We start from the raw sequence: 24981 nt of genomic DNA on the forward strand, positions 1-24981 counted from the left end.
TGAAATCCATACATATATGAGTTCTTAAAAACTCATGGAAAATAAATATGAAAAATCTGTGTTTGGATTCCAGTTTTTTGCATCAAAATAAGCACCTTTAAATAATATTTTCCATGACCTTTTGAAGTACCCTCATATAATGTGATATTACACTAATTTTAATTACTATGTACATTTTCAAGGTGATGTCCCAAACAAAATTTTTTATCATTTTTTCTATGGAAAAAGTTTCTCTTTAACACAAATTGTACTTTGATACATATTTAGGATGGTTTCTGTAGTGTATACATAGTTTGAGTTGTTATGCCTTATTTAAGATTTATTCATATTGAAAGCCACAGTTACAGAGAGAGGGTGAGAGGAGAGGTACAGAAGGAGAGAGAGAGAAAGAAGCTTCTAACTTCTGGTTTTCACCCCAGATGGCCACAACCACCACTGGTTGGCCAGGGCAACTCCAAAAGCTTCATCCTGGCCTCTCACCTGGGTGGCAGGGTCCCAAACACTTGGGCCATTTTCTGCTGCTTTCTCAGGCTCATTAGCTGCAGCTGAATGGGAAGTGGAGCAGCTGGGACAGGATCCGGTGCCTATATGAGATGCCACCATCATAGGTGATAGCTCCAATACCTCACATTTTTATTTATTTCTTTAATTTCTTCCTCCAAACAGCTTTAGTGGAGATACATAAATGGTAGTTGTATAGCTTCCCCATTTCGGATTTTATGTTTTGTTTATATAAAGGGAACACATTTCATAGGCTGTTTTAAGAGCATAACACCATTCCTCCCTCTTACCTTTCTTTTCATTTTTACAATGACATGCTTTCAAATTGTTTTATAATGACAAGCTTAACCATCACTTACATTTTTAAATGAGACAATACATGCACAGGATACATACTGAAACAGTCATTTGGGACTGGCACTGTGGCGTAGTACATAAAGCCACTGCCTGCAGTGCCAACATCCCATATGGGCACCAGTTCAAGTCTCAACTGCTCCACTTCCAATCCAGCTCCCTCCTCCACCTGAAGGCAGGAGAAGATGGTACAAGTCCTTGGGACCCTGCACTAGCGTCTTCCGGATCTCCCACGTAGTGCAGGGGCCCAAGGACATGGACCATTTCTGTGCTTTCCCAGGCCACAGCAGAGAGCTGGAAGGGAAGTGGAGCAGCCAAGACTGGAACCCGTGCCCGCATGGGATGCCCAGATGCTGGCACTGCAAGTGGTGGTTTTACCCATGAGCCACTGTGCCGGCCCCATTTGGTAGTATTTAGAGACTGACTTTAAATGGCCTTTCCCTGCAACTTAAATAATTCAGATGTCCTTTACTGTTGTTTTGTCGTTCATCAGTTAATTGTGCAAAAAAACTCTCAATCACACTTATACATGTAAATTTTCTCTGAAGTTTTGCAAGGAAGTCATTAGCACCTCCCTGAAACTGTGTGACGCCATGACTGCCATCAAAGAACCCCTGGAAGTTCTACTGATTACAAAACAAAAGTAATCACAGGTTGACCACAGACCATGAGTCTTTCAAATAAGACTTTTCTTAAGATTTATTTTTAATGCTCATAAATCCAATCGCTTTAATTTCTTAAAGATTTATTGACTGATTGATTTTAAAAAACCAGAGTTGCACAGAGAAAGAAGGAGAGGCATAGAAAGAGAGAGTCATAGAGAGAAAGAGAGAGAGAGAGAGAGAGGGCTTCCATCCACTGGTTCTCTCCCCAATTGGATGCCAAAGCCAGAGCTGTGCTGATCCAAAGCCAGGAGGCAGAAGCTTCTTCCAGGTTTCCCACGTGGGTGAAGAAGACCAAGAAATTGGGCCATCTTCTACTGCTTTCCCAGGACTAGCAGCCAGGACTTGAACCAGCGCCCACATGGGATGTCTGCACTGCTCACGGAGGCTTTACATGCTGTGCCACAGAGCCGGCCACTTCAGTGCCCTTTGACAACAACACACTAAGTTAGTCCTTGAAGGGGGCCCAGGGCAACTCCAGGAGAATAAGCATGAGTCAGCACCAATATAACTTAGTCACAGTTTTCATCTTTCAGGAATCCTTGTGCAGCTGTGTTTTGAGAATTACAAATGGGAAGCTTCATACGTTATCTCCTGACAACTATCATTTTTGGGAATTGTGCAGAAAAGAGAATACATTCATGAAAAACATGTCTACCCATAAAATGTACAATCAACGTAAAACTAATATTCTCTGTCTCTATCTACTAAGAAACAAGTGTACGGTGTTGTCTCGCCATTGTCACAACGTTTTGGCTCTTAGAGATCCTTACTCCCATTCAGAGACGTGCAAACATAGGTCCCAGTGCCTAGTGTCCCCTAAGACTACAGAGCTATTTAGTGAGGAAATCTACTCAAAATACAGACGTCAGTTAGTTGCATATCTACCGCCTTGTTCAAAAATGCTATGCAATTATTCCACCACAAGAATCTACAATCTATAAACTGTCTATCAAATGTTGACAGTATATGCTAACATTGTGTCTTCCTGGTCATCCTGACCAAGGGCCAAAGGTCTTTTTCACTTGAGATCTTGCAAATGGGCTGAACGTTCTAGGCAGATGCTCAGGGGGGCACCAGTGGCACATTAAAAAGGTACAAAACAGAAGAACGGATGAAAAGGCTCCACGGTGGAGAGGAACCTGTGCATGTAGATGAGAGCTTTATTTCCAACATCAAAAAACTTGATCTCTCCCAAATCCACATCCAGGAAAACTCCTACGCGGTGAAGACTAGGGCTTGCAGGAACGATTACTTCTGTGTTGGTGCTGGGGTGAATGAGTCCTCCCTCTACGAAGATGATCCAGAAACCGTGGTCGGAGGTTAAATCACCATTTCTCTTTGTGTCAGCTGACACTTGCCAGACACCCAGGGACCACTCCTTGGCTTCTCCTACTTCAACCTCCCAGTAATGGCGGCCCCAGGAGAAGCAGGTGTTTCCCTGGATGCAGACCAGGTGAGGGAAACTACTGGGGTCTTCCAGCAGGTTGTGGCAGGTCTTCCCACATTCAACGCTCCTCAGGTCGCTGGAGAGCTCAAGGAGGGAGTGTGCGGTAGCTGTGTCCAGGACCTCGTCCTCCTGGAACCTCAGAACCTCCTCACTAAGGAGCAGACTCTGCTCCAGGAGACCAGCATGATGCCTGGTTAGCAAGGTCAGGTTTCTGATTTGCCACTCTTCCATAGGTACTCTCTCGCTGACTGAGCGACATGTGGGGCAAACCAGCACAAAATCCTCTCTTCCTGACACCCAGACTCGAAGGCAATCTAAGCAGAAGACATGTCCACAGGAGAGAGAGACGGGACATGAGAAATATCCCAGGCAAATTGGACAGGTGGTCGCTGCTAGCAGGTTCTTAGCCATGGTCCTGGAGGAGCGGAGGAGCAGGCCTTGGCAGTGACCTGGTGGCAGTTCCCTTTAGCAGCTTCTGGAGTTGGTCAGGAGCCCTCAGTGCACCGTCTGCTCTGCAGTGATCAGGACGTATCTAAATCAATGCAAATTAAAGAACATAAATGGATGCAGAAACATGGAGGTGACATCCAGTCCACAGAGAGTCCTAGTAATGGAATCACTTGTAATGCAAACAAAAATGCCCCAAAGCCCTAGTGATGACAAGAGAATGAGGACAGGAGAGATTGTCATTGGCACAAGGCAGCTTACCTTGTGTGGAGTCTTGTTTGGGGTCTCTCTCAGGAGTAGCTGTCTGCTCTGACTAGAGCTTCTCTGTGTGGGAACTGAGCCCAGGTGGGTGTTCCATGAGACCTTGATAGGATGCAGTCTCCACCCCAGTCAGTATGGCGCTGGTCACCTGCAGTCCAGAAGAAAGAATTTCCTCATCGAAATGCAACCAGAATGTACAGAAAATCATGTAACGTCTTCGCAGCAAAATCCACTGCAAGATGAATGTCTTGGTTGAATTAATTCTACTGACAAAGCAGCATCCGAAGAAATGCTGAAAAATTCTAAAAAATCTAATCCTTGAGTGAATTTGAATAAAAATATCATCATTGCCATCAACTCCTTTATAAAATAAGCTGAGCACCAACCAAGAAGACGCTCCTGACCAAGAAGATGCCCCCAGTCCCTCCAGCTGCTCCCACAGTTTCAGAACCTCCAGTTCACCTAGAGCCTCCTCCCTGGCCTTCTGTCCATGGTTAGCATTCTCTGGATGGATTAACTCTGACAGCTGGGCATGGCTGACTGGAGGAGGGAAAGCCCCATGATCAGAACCAGCACTGAAGTCTGCACAGCCTCTGTGAGCATCAAATCCTGAAGATCTCCCTGCAAAAGGACCTGCATGAATAACTGGCAGAGCTCCCACCAAGACTTCACAAATCCCACATTCTGTTGTGGTTGGATAATGGAATCACACAAGAAAGAGCAGTCACTATCATAGTCCAAGGATTAAGCCATGGATGCAACCAAGGCCACACTGTTGAAAAGGAGGACAAGAACCACCAGGGAGCCTTCTGCATCTTCTCTCAGCTCCAGCCAATGACACATTTCAGAGGTTCCCATGCTCATTGATTCCACTAAACTCTGTATATACAGACAGGTAAAATAATAGAATATGTTCCCACATGGAACTTAAAGACTTTGGAAGCTATAACACATATAAGTTTCCTGACATCGCATTATCCTATTCCAAGTAAAGACACAGAAAGGGAAACATTAATTATCCAGAATCGATCAGTACAAATAAATATTTATTTATCTACAAAGAGAGTGAAAGAAAGGTCTTCAGTCTATTGTTTCACTCCCCAAATGCCACAACCGCTGGAGCTGGGCCAATCCAAAGAAAGGAACCTGGAGCTTCCTCTGGTCTCCCACATGGTGCAGGGTCCCAAGAATTTGCTTTCCTGGGCCACAGCTGAGAGCTGGATAAGAAGAAGAGCAGCCGGGACTCAAACTGGCACCCATATGTGATGCTGGCACTGCAGGCGGCAGTTTTCCCCAGTAGGCCACAGCACTGTCCCCTGAGCAGCACACTGTGTATAAACCTGATGCAAGGGGGCTGCATGTCATTGGCATCCTAATTGGAGCAGCCATTGGAGGCTTATCTGCTCCACTTCTGATCCAGCTCCCTGCTAATGAGCCTAGGAAAGCAGCAGAAGATGGCTCAAATAACTGGGTTCCTGCCACCCCGGTGGATGACCTGCATGGAGTTCCTGGGTCGTGGCTTCAGCCTGGCCTAAGCCCAGGGGCTGAGGTCATCGGGGGAACTGAACCCATTGAGGGGAGATCTCTCTCTCTATCCCTCACGTTTTATCTGACTTTAAAAAATAACTCTTTCCTTTCAAATGTGTTAAAAAATGACACATTATCCAGAGAGTGCTTAATCACTGTTTTAAACACCTTTGAAGTGTTTTTTAAAATTTGATAAAAATGCAAATAATTTTAATCAACAACAACAACAAACCAACAGACACACACAACATGCATCCTTCTTTTTCAAACAAATTGACCACGGTGTTTTTTCAGTCTGAAAGAGCTTGCCTGTCTTACCATGGGATACATCCAAAAAACCTGAGAAAACTAACCATGCATAGCCAGTTGTTTTATGGTATTATGATCAGAATCTAATTATCCATCAATGAAGAAATGTTTTAGTTAGGTATCATGAAGTTAGTAAAAATAGTACATGCCTTTACTTTAGGATTTAAGTAAAAACCTAGAAAATTTTTATGATTTAATGCTAGAAAAGGAAGATGGGATTCATGCTGCACACATACTTATGCTGCACACACTTATCCTCCTCCTCCCCCTCCTCCTAAAGAAAAATGCATTCACATATGAAAAGTGAGCTGAATGGGGCCAGCATCATGGCCCAGTAATTCAATCCACTGCCTGCTTGCCTGCATCCTATTTGGGCTCTGGTTCTAGTCCAGGATGCTCCTCTTCCAATCCAGCTCTCTGCTGTGGCCGGGGAAAGGAGTGTTAGATGGTCCAAGTTCCTGAGCCCCTGCACCCGTACAAGAGTCCAGGAAGAGGTTCCTGGCTCCTGGCTTCAGATTGGCACAGCTGCGGCTGTTGAGCCCTTTTGGGGAGTGAAGTAGTAGAAGGAAGACCTTCCTCTCTGTCTCTCCCTCTCACTGTCTGTAACTCTACCTCTCAAATACATAAATAAAATATTTAAAAAAAAAAGTGACCTGAAGTGAAACTAAACTTTTAAATGATGTTGGAGTGGAAGCTGAGCAGAGCTCTGTGAACTAGGACAGACTGGCTCTTCCCTTCCTAACATCCAAAGGCAAGAGAGTTGGGAAAACAAGTGGTCGCCAAAGAGAAATGGGCTGCAGATCTGGCCCAGAAGACAGACAACTCACCTTGAGCTGGAGACTTGCTTGGAGGTCTGAGAGGCCCCTGCCAGATCCTTCACCTCTCCTGCTCTGGGCTCCTCCCTGAAGTGACCTGGAGCTCTGAGTCTCTGGCCTTTTATAGTGCTCAGGACACAGGCTCCACCCACAGGGCCCCACCCTAAGGCATGTGCTGCCTACACCTAAGCCAATCAAGCAGAACCTTCATCATCCCTATTTTCATGTTCTGTCATTAAGCACCCTTAACAAATTTTGAGTACACAATTCAAAATAGCAAACCTACTGCTATTTAAACTAGGCACTCTTGTTTCACAGCTCAACCTTTAAAACAAAATGTATTAGAACATAAACACACACACACACACACACACAAGTGCCTAAACATATCAGAAACAGGCCAAGGTCAACATAGGCATTAGCAACTCTGATGCATTCCTGAGTAAATAGGATTTACCAAGTTGTCCTTTGATTCTGCAAGTCCACTCTTCGGGGGAGCTAATGGGCTGGATAGGAAAGATGCATCCGGATGAGGCTGCTGTGTTGCTGTAATCATTAGCCACATCACGTTTGTGCTCACAAAAGGGTGCTTGTTGATACAAATAAATCACATGTGATCTGCTGTTAGCAATACCCTCAAAAACATCATTAAAGCACATGGTGTGGCTTACTATGAAACATTTCTCTTCCTCTTCCAAATAAAGTGAGAGTATCTTCACTGTTTCCATTTATTCGTTTTGTTGACACAATTATTTCAAATCAGAGTGTTCTCAACCACACTATAACTAATGGGCTCTCAACGTGTCAACAATGGCAAAGCCGTGGGTCTTCTTGAGTTTTACATTTTCAGCCCGCTCTTGGTGTGGCGTGAGTGTACCTACTCCGGCTGTTTCTGAGCCTATGTTTGCCAAGAGAAAGATGTTTCCAGAAATGTTCACTTTAATTCCCAAATCCCCATTACTGCAGTAACACTGAAGTTAGGGAGAAATCTCACTTTATTGTGTTCCTGTTTTGGAAATATGTGGAGCCACTGGTCTTGTCAGTGACACACTAATATCCTCATAACAACACATGAAAAAAAACATGATTTTTTAAATTAGAATAATTTTTAATTATCATTAGTGGTTACATGAATTAAGGTTAAAAATCAAATGAAATTTGTCTCCAGAGATTCTTCATTAAAGTAGAAAGCAGCTCCCAGGCACGTGGATTAGCAAAGGTTCAGCCAGTATTGAAGGCGGTGAGGCCAGGAAATAGAAGCATGGGTAGCAGGAGTCTGGGATCCTGAAAGGAATGATATGCCTGCAAAACCCAGTTCACACAAGGCAGCCGCTCCTGGGGGCGGCTTGTCACAAGCAGCTTCCATCCCCGATGTGGGTCAGCCACGGGCACGCGACCTCCTGTGCCTCCAGGCTGAGTCCTCACCTCCCCTCTGCTGCCCATCACACAATCAAGACAGAAGACAGAGGGCACCTCTGAGTTACTAGCACCAAACGCCTGCTGATGCCCTCCCTCGCTGTCCTTAGGAAGCGCTGCTGTTAGGGTGCAGTGGGTGAAGAAGCCACAGGCATCCCCCTCTGAGCACCAGTTTGAGTCCCAGCTGCTCCACTTCTCACCCAGCCCCCTGAGAATGCGCCTGGGAAGCAATGGAAGCTGACTCCAGTGCTTGGGGCCCTGCCTCCCGTGAGGGAGACCCAGATGCAGCTCCAGTCTCCTGGCTTCATCCAGGCCCTGCTCCATCCATTGTGGTCATTTGGAGAATGAACCAGAGAACGGACAATCTCTCTTTCCCTGTCTCTCCTTCCCAGTCACTCTGACTTTCAAATAAATAAGACTTTTTAAAAACTGTTAAGGAAAAATATTGACTATGTCTGTGTACTTTATGTACAAGGTGTGCTCCAATGTGTGTAGGATCTGCAAACACATTTCCTCGTCTTCCGCGTGTAAAAATGACAGGCTCTAGCCTGAGTCCCTGTGTCAGTTTCCTTGACCTTGGGCCACCATCAAGTAATCAGCTAGCCTTAGTCACCGCAGTTGGGTTCATCCTTTTCCAACCCTGGGCAGAGGCCTGAGGGCATGGTGTAAATCCACTCAGGTGTGTCTGATAGCAACTAGGACACAGAGGGAGACCCCCGCTCCCCAGCAGTCAGTTTACAGGAAGTGGAATGGTGATTTAACCATCCGACCACGGTTTCTGGATCATCTGCATAGAGGGAGGACTCATTCACCCCTGCTATGTTCCAGAGGTTATGGTTCCTGCAAGCCCTGGTCTTCACCGTGTAGGAGTTTTCCTGGATGTGGATTTGGGAGAGATCAAGTTTTTTGATGTTGGAAATAACGCTCTCATCTACATGCACAGGTTCCTCTCCACCTTGGAGCCTTTGTGTCCGTTCTTTGGTCCGGAACTTCCAAGAGAAGGTGCCAGTGGTGCCCCATTTTGCATCTGCCTAGAACGTTCAGCCCATCTGCAAGCTGTCAAGTGACAAAGACCTTTGGCCCTTGGTCAGGATGATCAGGAAGACACAATGTTAGCATATACTGTCAACATTTGGTAGACAGTTTATAAATTGTACATTCTTGTGGAGCAATAATTGTATAGCATTTTTGAGCAATCGGTAGATTTGCAACTGAATGACCTCTGTATTTTGAGTAGATTTCCTCACTAAATAAGGAAATATTTGGGGACACTAGGCACTGAGACCTCTGTTTGCTCACCTCGGAATGGGAATAATGATCTCTAAGAGCCAAAACGTTATGACGATTGCGAGACAACACCGTACATTTGTTTCATAGTCGATAGAAATACAGAATGTTAGTTTTAAATAGATTGTATATGTTGTTGGTAGAAATGTCTTTTCATGAATTTTTTCTCTTTTCTACATAATTCCCAATAATGATAGTTGTCAGGAGATAAAGAATTAAGCTTCCCATTTGTATTTTCTCAAAACACAGCTACATAAAGTTTCTTGAAAGACGAAAACTGACAAAGTTATGTTGGTGCTGCCTTATGCTTATTCTCATGGAATTCTCTGGGCCCCCTTCAAGGAGTAACTTAGTGTGTGGTTGTCAAAAGGGTACTGAAGGGGCCGGCTCTGTGGCACAGCGTGGAAAGCCTCCGCCTGCATTGCAGACATCCAATAGGGGCGCAAGTTTGAGTCCCAGCTGCTAGGCCTGGGAAAGCAGAAGATGACCCACTTCCTTGAGCCCCTTCACCCACGTGAGAAACATGGAGGAAGCTCTTGCTCTTTGATTCTGATCCACTCAGCTCTGGATTTGGCATCCAACTGGGGAGAAAACCAGCAGAGGGAAGACCTTCCTTTCTCTTTCTCTCACTCTCTCTCTCTCTCTCTCTCTCTCTCATTCTCACTCTCTCTGCCTCTCCTTCTCTCCCTGTGTAACCCTGAATTTCAAATAAATAAATAAACCTTTAAAAAATAAATGGCACTGTCATGTGACAGGTAATGTGGTGGCCGTGTGCTCATCAGAATGTCAAGGTGGGGAAATGGCAGAGCATTCTGGGCCTTCTGACACTGTTGCACAGGGAGAAATGGGTGCTCTGACCTTGGATTCCTGAACCCCTGCCCATGGGTGTGCTTTCACCTGCAGAAACGCCTGCCCCCTCTGAGATCAAAGAGCATCTCCCAGCCAGTTCCAGCCTCAGGACACTGCTGCTCATGATTCCACTGTAAGAATTCTTGTCACTCATGTTAACTCTTTGACATGAATAAACAAAATGGTTTTTGAGGTTGCCTTTGCACTTGTGATTTTATTTTCATTTATACAATTGACGTTTTTGTTTGCAATAAAACATAGAAAACACCTGGTGTTTTTCTTGGTTATTCTATTTCATGTCCTTCCCACACCCAGTTTAAAGTTGGGCCCCTGGTACCCTACCTCACCTGCATTTTGAATCCTTAGACCCAGTGAAGCCTCTCATTGATCTGTCCATCTTTTGTCTTGTGTTTTTCTGATCCTGAGTTAAATACTTCTCAGTTGATATCTGCCCCAAAGAAAATGGTTTAATGGGCATGTTCTAGAATCTTTCTAGAAACCCTTCCCAAAAGACTTAAAATTGCAGCTCAAGTAATGATATTCCCACACCCGCAAGGGAGACCTGGATAGAGCTCCATCCTTTGATCCTGACCCAGGTGAATGAACCAGTTGACGGGAGATTCCATTGCTGTCTCTCCAAATAAATTCAGAAAGAATATTTTTAAAGTAGAAAAACAGGGGCCAGCAACATGGCTTACTTCTTTAATACTCCACCTTTTGCGCCGGCATCCAATATGGCCATCAGGTTCCAGTCCCAGTTGCTCCTCTTCCAGCCCAGCTCTCTGCTGTGGCCCAGAGAGGCAGTGGAGGATGGCCCAAAATGCTTGGGCCCTGCACCCTCATAGGAGACCAGGAAGAAGCACCTGGTTCCTGGCTTCAGATCCAAACAGTGCCAGCCATAGCTGCCTGTTGCGGAATGAACCAACGGAAGGAAGACCTTTCTCTTTCTCTCTCTCTCTCTGTCTAACTCTATCTGTCAAATAAAAAAAAAAAAAGTAGAAAAACAACCAGGGCCCTCCAAACCTTCTATCCCTCTATTCTCTCCCTACACTCTGCTCCTATACAATGCTAACATCTTGTGAAAAAGAAAAATCTTAGACTAATTAAATTCAGCTTTCACTTTTACAATCACAAACAAGACAGAACGAAACAGAACCAAACAAACTAATTCTTGAATCTGGATGTCCACAGAAGTGAAGCAGCTTCACAAAACTTCCACCAAATCGTGTTCACATCAATGGCCTCCTGCCAATTTCCTCTCACGCCTGCCCGGGCCAGGAGTCCTCCGCACTGACTAGGGGGCCCATGTTCAGAGGCACTGATGGTCTCCAAGCTTCAATCTGAGCCTCGGTCTAGCAGCAGGTTCTGCACATTCTGAGCAGCAGGGCAGTCCCCGGCCTCCTGGCTCGGCTCTGGCACAGCACTCCCTCAGAGGGCTTCTGTATCTTGATGAGTTTCCTCAGTCTCCAGGGTGTCTGTTCTGGGCTCCTGGTCAGTCTGCTCCTCTGCAGGCCTGTTGTCTCTCAGCGTGGGGTGATCATTGGGCTTGCTCCCACAAGGAGATGAACCATCCTTTTCAGAAGGGGCTGCATTGTAGGGATCACAGATGTGTAGTAACTTTCCAAACCAATAGCAAGGTGAAAATGAATACATACTCCTTTGGAGAGCTGCTTAGTGTCAAAGGAGATGTGAGCCCTTGGAAAACTCGGAATATTTGTTGCCCAGAGCATCCTGTGTATGGCCTTGCTGCCAAAGCTGACCAGAAATTAGAATGGGAGTTTTGTAATATCACGTTAGAAAAATCATTTGATCTATCTGCTTGGGTGAAGAATCGTGCTTATTTGCTGTGATCACCTGATGTTTGTATTATGTATGCGGCGACTGCAAACACTGGGCAGAAATTGCATTTAAAAGATAAATTTATTTTGGTGAAGAAAAGTTGAAATCCATACATATGTGAGTTCTTAAAAACTCATGGAAAATAAATATGAAAAATCTGTGTTTGGATTCCAGTTTTTTGCATCAAAATAAGCACCTTTAAATAATATTTTCCATGACCTTTTGAAGTACCCTCATATAATGTGATATTACACTAATTTTAATTACTATGTACATTTTCAAGGTGATGTCCCAAACAAAATTTTTTATCATTTTTTCTATGGAAAAAGTTTCTCTTTAACACAAATTGTACTTTGATAAATATTTAGGATGGTTTCTGTAGTGTATACATAGTTTGAGTTGTTATGCCTTATTTAAGAATTATTTATATTGAAAGCCACAGTTACAGAGAGAGGGTGAGAGGGGAGATACAGAAGGAGAGAGAGAGAGAGAGAGAATCTTCCATCTTCTGGTTTTCTCCCCAGATGGCCACAACCACCACTGGTTGGCCAGGGCAACTCCAAAAGCTTCATCCTGGCCTCTCACCTGGGTGGCAGGGTCCCAAACACTTGGGCCATTTTCTGCTGCTTCCTCAGGCTCATTAGCTGCAGCTGAATGGGAAGTGGAGCAGCTGGGACAGGATCCGGTGCCTATATGAGAAGCCACCATCATAGGTGATAGCTCCAATACCTCACATTTTTATTTTATTTCTTTAATTTCTTCCTCCAAACAGCTTTAGTGGAGATACATAAATGTTAGTTGGATAGCATCCCCATTTCATATTTTTTTATTTATATAAAGGGAACACATTTCATAGGCTGTTTTAAGAGCCTAATACCCTTCCTCCCTCCTACCTTTCTTTTCTTTTCATTTTTACAATGACATGCTTTCAAATTGTTTTATAATGACAAGCTTAACCATCACTTACATTTTTAAATGAGACAATACATGCACAGGATACATACTGAAACAGTCATTTGGGACCGGCACTGTGGCACAGTACATAAAGCCACTGCCTGCAGTGCCAACATCCCATATGGGCACCAGTTCAAGTCCCAACTGCTCCACTTCCAATCCAGCTCCCTCCTCTACCTGAAGGCAGGAGAAGATGGCACAAGTCCTTGGGACCCTGCACTGGCATCTTCCGGATCTCCCAGGAGTGCAGGGGCCCAAGGACATGGGCCATTTCTGTGGCCATCTTTCCCAGGCCACAGCAGAGAGCTGGAAGGGAAGTGGAGCAGCCAAGACAGGAACCCGTGCCCGCATGGGATGCCCGGATGCCGGCACTGCAAGTGGTGGTTTTACCCATGAGCCACTGTGCCGGCCCCATTTGGTAGTATTTAGAGACTGACTTTAAATGGCCTTTCCCTGCAACTTAAATAGTTCAGATGTCCTATACTGTTGTTTTATCGTTAATCAGTGAATTTTGTACAGAACAACTAGCAATCACATGGATACATGTAAATTTCCTTTTAAGTTTTGCAAGGAAGTCATTAGCACCTCCCTGAAACTGTGTGATGCCATGACTGCCATCAACGAACCGCTGGAAGTTCTTTTTTTTTTTTTTTTTACTTTTATTTAATGAATATAGATTTCCAAAGTACAGCTTATGGATTACATTGGCTCCCTCCCCCCAATGACTTCCCTCCCACCCTCCCACCTGCAACCCTCCCCTTGGACGTTCTACTGATTACAAAACAAAAGTAAGCACAGGTTGACCACAGACCATGAGTCTTTCAAATAAGACTTTTCTTAAGATTTATTTTTAATGCTCATAAATCCAATCGCTTTAATTTCTTTAAGATTTATTTATTTGAAAACCAGAGTTGCACAGAGAAAGAAGGAGAGGCATAGAAAGAGAGAGTCATAGAGAGAAAGAGAGAGAGAGAGAGAGAGGGCTTCCATCCACTGGTTCTCTCCCCAATTGGATGCCAAAGCCAGAGCTGTGCTGATCCAAAGCCAGGAGGCAGAAGCTTCTTCCAGGTTTCCCACGTGGGTGAAGAAGACCAAGAAATTGGGCCATCTTCTACTGCTTTCCCAGGACTAGCAGCCAGGACTTGAACCAGCGCCCACATGGGATGTCTGCACTGCTCACGGAGGCTTTACATGCTGTGCCACAGAGCCGGCCACTTCAGTGCCCTTTGACAACAACACACTAAGTTAGTCCTTGAAGGGGGCCCAGGGCAACTCCAGGAGAATAAGCATGAGTCAGCACCAATATAACTTAGTCACAGTTTTCATCTTTCAGGAATCCTCGTGCAGCTGTGTTTTGAGAATTACAAATGGGAAGCTTAATACGTTATCTCCTGACAACTATCATTTTTGGGAATTGTGCAGAAAAGAGAATACATTCATGGAAAAACATGTCTACCCATAAATGTACAATCAACTTAAAACTAATATTCTCTGTCTCTATCTACTAAGAAACAAGTGTACAGTGTTGTCTTGCCATTGTCACAACGTTTTGGCTCTTAAAGATCCTTACTCCCATTCAGAGACGAGCAAACATAGGTCCCAGTGCCTAGTGTCCCCTAAGACTACATAGCCATTTTAGTGAGGAAATCTACTCAAAATACAGACGTCATTTAGTTGCATATCTATCACCTTGTTCAAAAATGCTATACAATTATTCCACCACAAGAATCTACAATCTATAAACTGTCTATCAAATGTTGACAGTATATGCTAACATTGTGTCTTTCTGGTCATCCTGACCAAGGGCCAAAGGTCTTTCTCAGTTGAGATCTTGCAGATGGGCTGAACGTTCTAGGCAGATGCTCAGTGGGGCACCAGTGGCACATTAAAAAGGTACAAAACAGAAGAACGGATGAAAAGGCTCCACGGTGGAGAGGAACCTGTGCATGTAGATGAGAGCTTTATTTCCAACATCAAAAAACTTGATCTCTCCCAAATCCACATCCAGGAAAACTCCTACGCGGTGAAGACTAGGGCTTGCAGGAACGATTACTTCTGTGTTGGTGCTGGGGTGAATGAGTCCTCCCTCTACGAAGATGATCCAGAAACCGTGGTCGGAGGTTAAATCACCATTTCTCTTTGTGTCAGCTGACACTTGCCAGACACCCAGGGACCACTCCTTGGCTTCTCCTACTTCAACCTCCCAGTAATGGCGGCCCCAGGAGAAGCAGGTGTTTCCCTGGATGCAGACCAGGTGAGGGAAACTACTGGGGTCTTCCAGCAGGTTGTGGCAGGTCTTCCCACATTCAACGCTCCTCAGGTCGCTGGAGAGCTCAAGGAGGGAGTGTGCGGTAGCTGTGTCCAGGACCTCGTCCTCCTGGAACCTCAGAACCTCCTCACTAAGGAGAAGACTCTGCTCCAGGAGACCAGCATGATGCCTGGTTAGCAAGGTCAGGTTTCTGATTTGCCACTCTTCCATAGGTACTCTCTCGCTGACTGAGCGACATGTGGGGCAAACCAGCACGAAATCCTCTCTTCCTGACACCCAGACTCGAAGGCAATCTAAGCAGAAGACATGTCCACAGGAGAGAGAGACAGGACATGAGAAGTATCCCAGGCAAATTGGACAGGTGGTCGCTGCTAGCAGGTTCTTAGCCATGGTCCCAGGGGAGTGGGGGAGCAGGCCTTGGTAGTGACCTGGTGGCAGTTCCCTTTAGCAGCTTCTGGAGTTGATCAGGAGCCCTCAGTGCACCGTCTGCTCTGCAGTGATCAGGACGTATCTAAATCAATGCAAATTAAAGAACATAAATGGATGCAGAAACATGGAGGTAACATCGAGTCCACAGAGATTCCAGTAATGGAATCACTTGTAATGGAAACACTCAAAAACGCCCCAAAGCCCAAGTGATGACAAGAGAATGAGGACAGGAGAGATTGTCATTGCCACAAGGCAGCTTACCTTGTGTGGGGTCTTGTTTGGGGTCTCTCCCAGGAGTAGCTGTCTGCTCTGACTAGAGCTTCTCTGTGTGGGAACTGAGCCCAGGTGGGTGTTCCATGAGACCTTGATAGGATGCAGTCTCCACCCCAGTCAGTATGGCGCTGGTCACCTGCAGTCCAGAAGAAAGAATTTCCTCATCGAAATGCAACCAGAATGTACAGAAAATCATGTAACATCTTCACAGCAAAATCCACTGCAAGATGAATGTCTTGGTTGAATTAATTCTACTGACAAAGCAGCATCAGAAGAAATGCTGAAAAATTCTAAAAAATCTAATCCTTGAGTGAATTTGAATAAAAATATCATCATTGCCATCAACTCCTCTATAAAACGAAGCTGAGCACGAGCCAAGAATACGCTCCTGACCCAGAAGATGCCCCCCAGTCCCTCCAGCTGCTCCCACAGTTTCAGAACCTCCAGTTCACCTAGAGCCTCCTCCCTGGCCTTCTGTCCATGGTTACCATTCTCTGGATGGATTAACTCTGACAGCTGGGCATGGCTGACTGGAGGAGGGAAAGCCCCATGATCAGAACCAGCACTGAAGTCTGCACAGCCTCTGTGAGCATCAAATCCTGAAGATCTCCCTGCAAAAGGACCTACAATGAATAACTGGCAGAACTCCCACCAAAACTACACAAATCCCACATTCTGTTGTGGTTGGATAATCGAATCACACAAGAAAGAGCAGTCACTATCACAGTCCAAGGATTAAGCCATGGATGCAACCAAGGCCAGACTGTTGAAAAGGAGGACAAGAACCACCAGGGAGCCTTCAGCATCTTCTCTCAGCTCCAGCCAATGACATATTTCAGAGGTTCCCATGATCATTGATTCCACTAAACTCTGTATATACAGACAGGTAAGAAAATAGAATATGTTCCCACATGGAACTTAAAGACTTTGGAAGCTATTACACATATAAGTTTCCTGACATCGCATTATCCTATTCCAAGTAAAGACACAGAAAGGGAAACATTAATTATCCAGAATCGATCAGTACAAATAAATATTTATTTATCTACAAAGAGAGTGAAAGAAAGGTCTTCAGTCTATTGTTTCACTCCCCAAATGCCACAACCGCTGGAGCTGGGCCAATCCAAAGAAAGGAACCTGGAGCTTCCTCTGGTCTCCCACGTGGTGCAGGGTCCCAAGAATTTGCTTTCCTGGGCCACAGCTGAGAGCTGGATAAGAAGAAGAGCAGCCGGGACTCAAACTGGCACCCATATGTGATGCTGGCACTGAAGGCGGCAGTTTTCCCCAGTAGGCCACAGCACTGTCCCCTGAGCAGCACACTGTGTATAAACCTGATGCAAGGGGGCTGCATGTCATTGGCATCCTAATTGGAGCAGCCATTGGAGGCTTATCTGCTCCACTTCTGATCCAGCTCCCTGCTAATGAGCCTAGGAAAGCAGCAGAAGATGGCTCAAATAACTGGGTTCCTGCCACCCCGGTGGATGACCTGCATGGAGTTCCTGGGTCGTGGCTTCAGCCTGGCCTAAGCCCAAGGGCAGAGGTCATCGGGGGAACTGAACCCATTGAGGGGAGATCTCTCTCTCTATCCCTCACGTTTTCTCTGACTTTAAAAAATAACTCTTTCCTTTCAAATGTGTTAAAAAATGACACATTATCCAGAGAGTGCTTAATCACTGTTTTAAACACCTTTGAAGTATTTTTTAAAATTTGATAAAAATGCAAATAATTTTAATCAACAACAAAAACAAACCAACAGACACACACAACATGCATCCTTCTTTTTCAAACAAATTGACCACGGTGTTTTTTCAGTCTGAAAGAGCTTGCCTGTCTTACCATGGGATACATCCAAAAAACCTGAGAAAACTAACCATGCATAGCCAGTTGTTTTATGGTATTATGATCAGAATCTAATTATCCATCAATGAAGAAATGTTTTAGTTAGGTATCATGAAGTTAGTAAAAATAGTACATGCCTTTACTTTAGGATTTAAGTAAAAACCTAGAAAATTTTTATGATTTAATGCTAGAAAAGGAAGATGGGATTCATGCTGCACACATACTTATGCTGCACACACTTATCCTCCTCCTCCCCCTCCTCCTAAAGAAAAATGCATTCACATATGAAAAGTGAGCTGAATGGGGCCAGCATCATGGCCCAGTAATTCAATCCACTGCCTGCTTGCCTGCATCCTATTTGGGCTCTGGTTCTAGTCCAGGATGCTCCTCTTCCAATCCAGCTCTCTGCTGTGGCCGGGGAAAGGAGTGTTAGATGGTCCAAGTTCCTGAGCCCCTGCACCCGTACAAGAGTCCAGGAAGAGGTTCCTGGCTCCTGGCTTCAGATTGGCACAGCTGCGGCTGTTGAGCCCTTTTGGGGAGTGAAGTAGTAGAAGGAAGACCTTCCTCTCTGTCTCTCCCTCTCACTGTCTGTAACTCTACCTCTCAAATACATAAATAAAATATTTTTAAAAAAAAGTGACCTGAAGTGAAACTAAACTTTTAAATGATGTTGGAGTGGAAGCTGAGCAGAGCTCTGTGAACTAGGACAGACTGGCTCTTCCCTTCCTAACATCCAAAGGCAAGAGAGTTGGGAAAACAAGTGGTCGCCAAAGAGAAATGGGCTGCAGATCTGGCCCAGAAGACAGACAACTCACCTTGAGCTGGAGACTTGCTTGGAGGTCTGAGAGGCCCCTGCCAGATCCCTCACCTCCCCTGCTCTGGGCTCCTCCCTGAAGGGACTTGGAGCTCTGAGTCTCTGGCCTTTTATAGTGCTCAGGACACAGGCTCCACCCACAGGGCCCCACCCTAAGGCATGTGCTGCCTACACCTAAGCCAATCAAGCAGAACCTTCATCATCCCTATTTTCATGTTCTGTCATTAAGCACCCTTAACAAATTTTGAGTACACAATTCAAAATAGCAAACCTACTGCCATTTAAACTAGGCACTCTTGTTTCACAGCTCAACCTTTAAAACAAAATATATAAGAACGTAAACACACACACACACACAAGTGCCTAAACATATCAGAAACAGGCCAAGGTCAACATAGGCATTAGCAACTCTGATGCATTCCTGAGGAAACAGGATTTACAAAGTTGTTCTTGGATTCTGCAAGTCCACTCTTCGGGGGAGCTACTGGGCTGGATAGGAAAGATGCATCCGGATGAGGCTGCTGTGTTGCTGTAATCATTAGCCACATCACGTTTGTGCTCACAAAAGGGTGCTTGTTGATACAAATAAATCACATGCCGTCTGCTCTTAGCAATACCCTCAAAAACATCATTAAAGCACATGGTGTGGCTTACTATGAAACATTTCTCTTCCTCTTCCAAATAAAGTGAGAGTATCTTCACTGTTTCCATTTATTCGTTTTGTTGACACAATTATTTCAAATCAGAGTGTTCTCAACCACACTATAACTAATGGGCTCTCAACGTGTCAACAATGGCAAAGCCGTGGGTCTTCTTGAGTTTTACATTTTCAGCCCGCTCTTGGTGTGGCTTGAGGGTACCTACTCCGGCTGTTTCTGAGCCTACGTTTGCCAAGAGAAAGATGTTTCCAGAAATGTTCACTTTAATTCCCAAATCCCCATTACTGCAGTAACACTGAAGCTAGGGAGAAATCTCATTTTATTATGTTCCTGCTTTGGAAATATGTGGAGCCACTGGTCTTGTCAGTGACACACTAATATCCTCATAACAACACATCAAAAAAGCATGATTTTTTAAAATTAGAATAATTTTTAATTATCATTAGTGGTTACATGAGATAAGGTTAAAAATCAGATGAAATTTGTCTCCAGAGATTCTTCATTAAACTAGAAAGCAGCTTGCACGTATATCAGTTAGGCAAGGTGCAGCTGGGGTTGATGGCGGTGAGGCGGAGACTAACCAGCGTGGCAGGAGTCTGGGATCCTGAAAGGAATGATATCCCTGCAAAACCCAGTTCACACAAGGCAGCCGCTCCTGGGGGCGGCTTGTCACAAGCAGCTTCCATCCCCACTGTGGGGCAGCCAAGGGCACGCGACCTCCTGTGCCTCCAGGCTGAGTCCTCACCTCCCCTCTGCTGCCCATCACACAATCAAGACAGAAGACAGAGGGCACCTCTGAGTTACTAGCACCAAACGCCTGCTGATGCCCTCCCTCGCTGTCCTTAGGAAGCGCTGCTGTTAGGGTGCAGTGGGTGAAGAAGCCACAGGCATCCCGCTCTGAGCACCGGTTTGAGTCCCAGCTGCTCCACTTCTCACCCAGCCCCCTGAGAATGCGCCTGGGAAGCAATGGAAGCTGACTCCAGTGCTTGGGCCCCTGCCTCCCATGAGGGAGACCCAGATGCAGCTCCAGTCTCCTGGCTTCATCCAGGCCCTGCTCCATCCATTGTGGTCATTTGGGGAATGAACCAGAGAACGGACAATCTCTCTTTCCCTGTCTCTCCTTCCCAGTCACTCTGACTTTCAAATAAATAAGACTTTTTAAAAACTGTTAAGGAAAAATATTGACTATGTCTGTGTGCTTTATGTACAAGGTGTGCTCCAATGTGTGTAGGATCTGCAAACACATTTCCTCGTCTTCCGCGTGTAAAAATGACAGGCTCGACGCCGCAGCTCACTAGGCTAATCCTGCGCCTAGCGGCACTGGCACACCGGGTTCTAGTCCCGGTTGGGGCGCCGGATTCTGTTCCGCTTGCCCCTCTTCCAGGCCAGCCCTCTGCTGCGGCCAGGGAGTGCAGTGGAGGATGGTAGGTGCTTGGGCCCTGCACCCCATGGGAGACCAGGAAAAAGCAGCCCGCCGGCCGCGGTGGCCACTGGAGGGTGAACCAACGGCAAAGGAAGACCTTTCTCTCTGTCTCTCTCTCTCACTGTCCACTCTGCCTGTCAAAAAAAAAAAAAAAATGACAGGCTCTAGCCTGAGTCCCTGTATCAGTTTCCTTGACCTTGGGCCACCATCAAGTAATCAGCTAGCCTGAGTCACCACAGTTGGGTTCATCCTTTTCCAACCCTGGGCAGAGGCCCGAGGGCATGGTGTAAATCCACTCGGGTGAGTCTGTCAGCAACTAGACACAGAGGGAGACCCCCGCTCCCCAGCAGTCAGTTTACAGGAAGTGGAAGGGTGATTTAACCTCCGACCACGGTTTCTGGATCATCTGCATGAAGGCAGGACTCATTCACCCCTGCTCCATCCCAGAGGTAATGGTTCCTGCAAGCCCTAGTCTTCACCGCGTAGGAGTTTTCCTGGATGTCGATTTGGGAGAGATCAAGTTTTTTGATGTTGGAAATAAAGCTCTCATCTACATGCACAGGTTCCTCCCCACCTTGGAGCCTTTGTGTCCGTTCTTCGGTCCGGAACTTCCAAGAGAAGGTGCCACTGGTGCCCCACTGAGCATCTGCCTAGAACGTTCAGCCCATCTGCAAGCTCTAAGTGAAAAAGACCTTTGGCCCTTGGTCAGGATGATCAGGAAGACACAATGTTAGCATATACTGTCAACATTTGGTAGACAGTTTATAAATTGTACATTCTTGTGGAGCAATAATTGTATAGCATTTTTGAGCAATCGGTAGATTTGCAACTGAATGACCTCTGTATTTTGAGTAGATTTCCTCACTAAATAAGGAAATATTTGGGGACACTAGGCACTGAGACCTCTGTTTGCTCACCTCGGAATGGGAATAATGATCTCTAAGAGCCAAAACGTTATGACGATTGCGAGACAACACCGTACATTTGTTTCATAGTCGATAGAAATACAGAATGTTAGTTTTAAATAGATTGTATATGTTGTTGGTAGAAATGTCTTTTCATGAATTTTTTCTCTTTTCTACATAATTCCCAATAATGATAGTTGTCAGGAGATAAAGAATTAAGATTCCCATTTGTATATTCTCTAAACACAGCTGCATAAAGTTTCTTGAAAGACAAAAACTGACAAAGTTATGTTGGTGCTGCCTCATGCTTATTCTCATGGAATTCTCTGGGCCCCCTTCAAAGAGTAACTTAGTGTGTGGTTGTCAAAAGGGTACTGAAGGGGCCGGCTCTGTGGCACAGCGTGGAAAGCCTCCGCCTGCATTGCAGACATCCCATATGGGCACAAGTTCGAGTCCCGGCTGCTAGGCCTGGGAAAGCAGAAGATGCCCCAGTTCCTTGAGCCCCTTCACCCACGTGAGAAACATGGAGGAAGCTCTTGGCTCATTGCTTCTGATCCACTCATCTCTGGATTTAGCGTCCAATTGGGGAGAAAACCAGCATATGGAAGACCTCCCTTTCTCTTTCTCTCACTCTCTCTCTCTCTCTCATTCTCACTCTCTCTGCCTCTCCTCTCTGTGTGTAACCCTGAATTTCAAATAAATAAATAAATCTTTAAAAAATAAATGGCACTGTCATGTGACAGGTAATGTGGTGGCCGTGTGCTCATCAGAATGTCAAGGTGGGGAAATGGCAGAGCATTCTGGGCCTTCTGACACTGTTGCACAGGGAGAAATGGGTGCCCTGACCTTGGATTCCTGAACCCCTGCCATGGGTGTGCTTTCACCTGCAGAAACGCCTGCCCCCTCTGAGATCAAAGAGCATCTCCCAGCCAGCTCCAGCCTCAGGACACTGCTGCTCATGCTTCCACTGTAAGAATTCTTGTCACTCATGTTAACTCTTTGACATGAATAAACAAAATGGTTTTTGAGGTTGCCTTTGCACTTGTGATTTTATTTTCATTTATACAATTGACGTTTTTGTTTGCAATAAAACATAGAAAACACCTGGTGTTTTTCTTGGTTATTCTATTTCATGTCCTTCCCACACCCAGTTTAAAGTTGGGCCCCTGGTACCCTACCTCACCTGCATTTTGAATCCTTAGACCCAGTGAAGCCTCTCATTGATCTGTCCATCTTTTGTCTTGTGTTTTTCTGATCCTGAGTTAAATACTTCTCAGTTGATATCTGCCCCAAAGAAAATGGTTTAATGGGCATGTTCTAGAATCTTTCTAGAAACCCTTCCCAAAAGACTTAAAATTGCAGCTCAAGTAATGATATTCCCACACCCGCAAGGGAGACCTGGATAGAGCTCCATCCTTTGATCTTACCCAGGTGAATGAACCAGTTGACGGGAGATTCCATTGCTGTCTCTCCAAATAAATTCAGAAAGAATATTTTTAAAGTAGAAAAACAGGGGCCAGCAACATGGCTTACTTCTTTAATACTCCGCCTTTTGTGCCAGCATCCAATATGGCCATCAGGTTCCAGTCCCAGTTGCTCCTCTTCCAGCCCAGCTCTCTGCTGTGGCCCAGAGAGGCAGTGGAGGATGGCCCAAAATGCTTGGGCCCTGCACCCTCATAGGAGACCAGGAAGAAGCACCTGGTTCCTGGCTTCAGATCCAAACAGCGCCAGCCATAGCTGCCTGTTGCGGAAGGAACCAACGGAAGGAAGACCTTTCTCTTTCTCTCTCTCTCTCTCTCTCTCTGTCTAACTCTGTCAAATAAAAAAAAAAAAAAGTAGAAAAACAACCAGGGCCCTCCAAACCTCCTATCCCTCTATTCTCTCCCTACACTCTGCTCCTATAATATGCTAACATCTTGTGAAAAAGAAAAATCTTAGACTAATTAAATTCAGCTTTCATTTTTACAATCACAAACAAGACAGAACAAAACAGAACCAAACAAAATGATTCTTGAATCTGGATGTCCACAGAAGTGAAGCAGCTTCACAAAACTTCCACCAAATTGTGTTCACATCAATGGCCTCCTGCCAATTTCCTCTCACGCCTGCCCGGGCCAGGAGTCCTCCGCACTGACTAGGGGGCCCATGTTCAGAGGCACTGATGGTCTCCAAGCTTCAGTCTGAGCCTCGGTCTAGCAGCAGGTTCTGCACGTTCTGAGCAGCAGGGCAGTCCCCGGCCTCCTGGCTCGGCTCTGGCACAGCACTCCCTCAGAGGGCTTCTGTATCTTGATGAGTTTCCTCAGTCCCCAGGGAGTCTGCTCTGGGCTCCTGGTCAGTCTGCTCCTCTGCGGGCCTGTTGTCTCTCAGCGTGGGGAGATCATCGGGCTTGCTCCCACAAGGAGAGGAACCATCCTTTTCAGAAGGGGCTGCATTGTAGAGAACACAGACGTGTAGTAACTTTCCAAACCAATAGCAAGGTGAAAATGAATACATACTCCTTTGGAGAGCTGCTTAGTGTCAAAGGGGAAGTGAGCCCTTGGAAAACTCGGAATATTTGTTGCCCAAGCATCCTGTGTATGGCCTTGCTGCCAAAGCTGACCAGAAATTAGAATGGGAGTTTTTATAAAATCACGTTAGAAAAATTATCTGATTTAAACTGTTTGAGTGAAGAAATTGTGCTTTTTTGCAATGATCACCTAATGTTTGTATTATGTATGCGGCTACTCCAAACACTGGGCAGAAATTGTATTTAAAAGATAAATTTATTTTGGTGAAAAAAAGTTGAAATCCATACATATGTGAGTTCTTAAAAACTCATGGAAAATAAATATGAAAAATCTGTGTTTGGATTCCAGTTTTTTGCATCAAAATAAGCACCTTTAAATAATATTTTCCATGACCTTTTGAAGTACCCTCATATAATGTGATATTACACTAATTTTAATTACTATGTACATTTTCAAGGTGATGTCCCAAACAAAATTTTTTATCATTTTTTCTATGGAAAAAGTTTCTCTTTAACACAAATTGTACTTTGATAAATATTTAGGATGGTTTCTGTAGTGTATACATAGTTTGAGTTGTTATGCCTTATTTAAGAATTATTTATATTGAAAGCCACAGTTACAGAGAGATGGCGAGAGGGGAGATACAGAAGGAGAGAGAGAGAGAGAGAGAGAATCTTCCATCTTCTGGTTTTCTCCCCAGATGGCCACAACCACCACTGGTTGGCCAGGGCAACTCCAAAAGCTTCATCCTGGCCTCTCACCTGGGTGGCAGGGTCCCAAACACTTGGGCCATTTTCTGCTGCTTCCTCAGGCTCATTAGCTGCAGCTGAATGGGAAGTGGAGCAGCTGGGACAGGATCCAGTGCCTATATGAGATGCCAACATCATAGGTGATAGCTCCAATACCTCACATTTTTATTTTATTTCTTTAATTTCTTCCTCCAAACAGCTTTAGTGGAGATACATAAATGGTAGTGTCGCTCCCCCTCTTCGTGGAGGAGCAACACAGGACCCTGCGCTGTTCTTTCGTCTGCTCGGCCCTCCCCGGGTTTGCTGCTGGTTCTTCCCGGGTTGGCTACTATCCCTTCCACCTCCGTGGAAGGGCAGTTCCCCCTGGCCACATTCCCCACTTCCGCAGGGGAGCGGCACACCGCCGGCCGGCTTTCTCGGGGGCTGCACGGGTTCCCTTTAGA

The 24981-nt window shown here is 45.4% G+C and overlaps 2 protein-coding genes across 2 annotated transcripts; both read right to left on the reverse strand.

Moving 5' to 3' along the window:
* Positions 1-2604: 2604 nt before the first annotated feature.
* Positions 2605-3198, reverse strand: LOC138849861 (ret finger protein-like 4B). Its single transcript, XM_070074922.1, has one exon. The coding sequence runs from the start codon at positions 3196-3198 to the stop codon at positions 2605-2607; it is 594 nt and encodes a 197-aa protein (XP_069931023.1).
* An 11352-nt stretch (positions 3199-14550) lies between these two features.
* On the reverse strand, positions 14551-15769 carry LOC127493234 (ret finger protein-like 4B). The gene is made up of 2 exons (XM_051855928.2): positions 15631-15769; positions 14551-15451 (listed from the first exon to the last, which is right to left on the reverse strand). The coding sequence occupies exon 2, from the start codon at positions 15328-15330 to the stop codon at positions 14557-14559; it is 774 nt and encodes a 257-aa protein (XP_051711888.2). The 5' UTR covers positions 15331-15451; positions 15631-15769; the 3' UTR covers positions 14551-14556.
* Between the last annotated feature and the right edge of the window lie 9212 nt (positions 15770-24981).

This window comes from Oryctolagus cuniculus, chromosome 5, assembly GCF_964237555.1.
Source record: "Oryctolagus cuniculus chromosome 5, mOryCun1.1, whole genome shotgun sequence".
Classification (NCBI taxonomy): Eukaryota; Metazoa; Chordata; class Mammalia; order Lagomorpha; family Leporidae; genus Oryctolagus; species Oryctolagus cuniculus.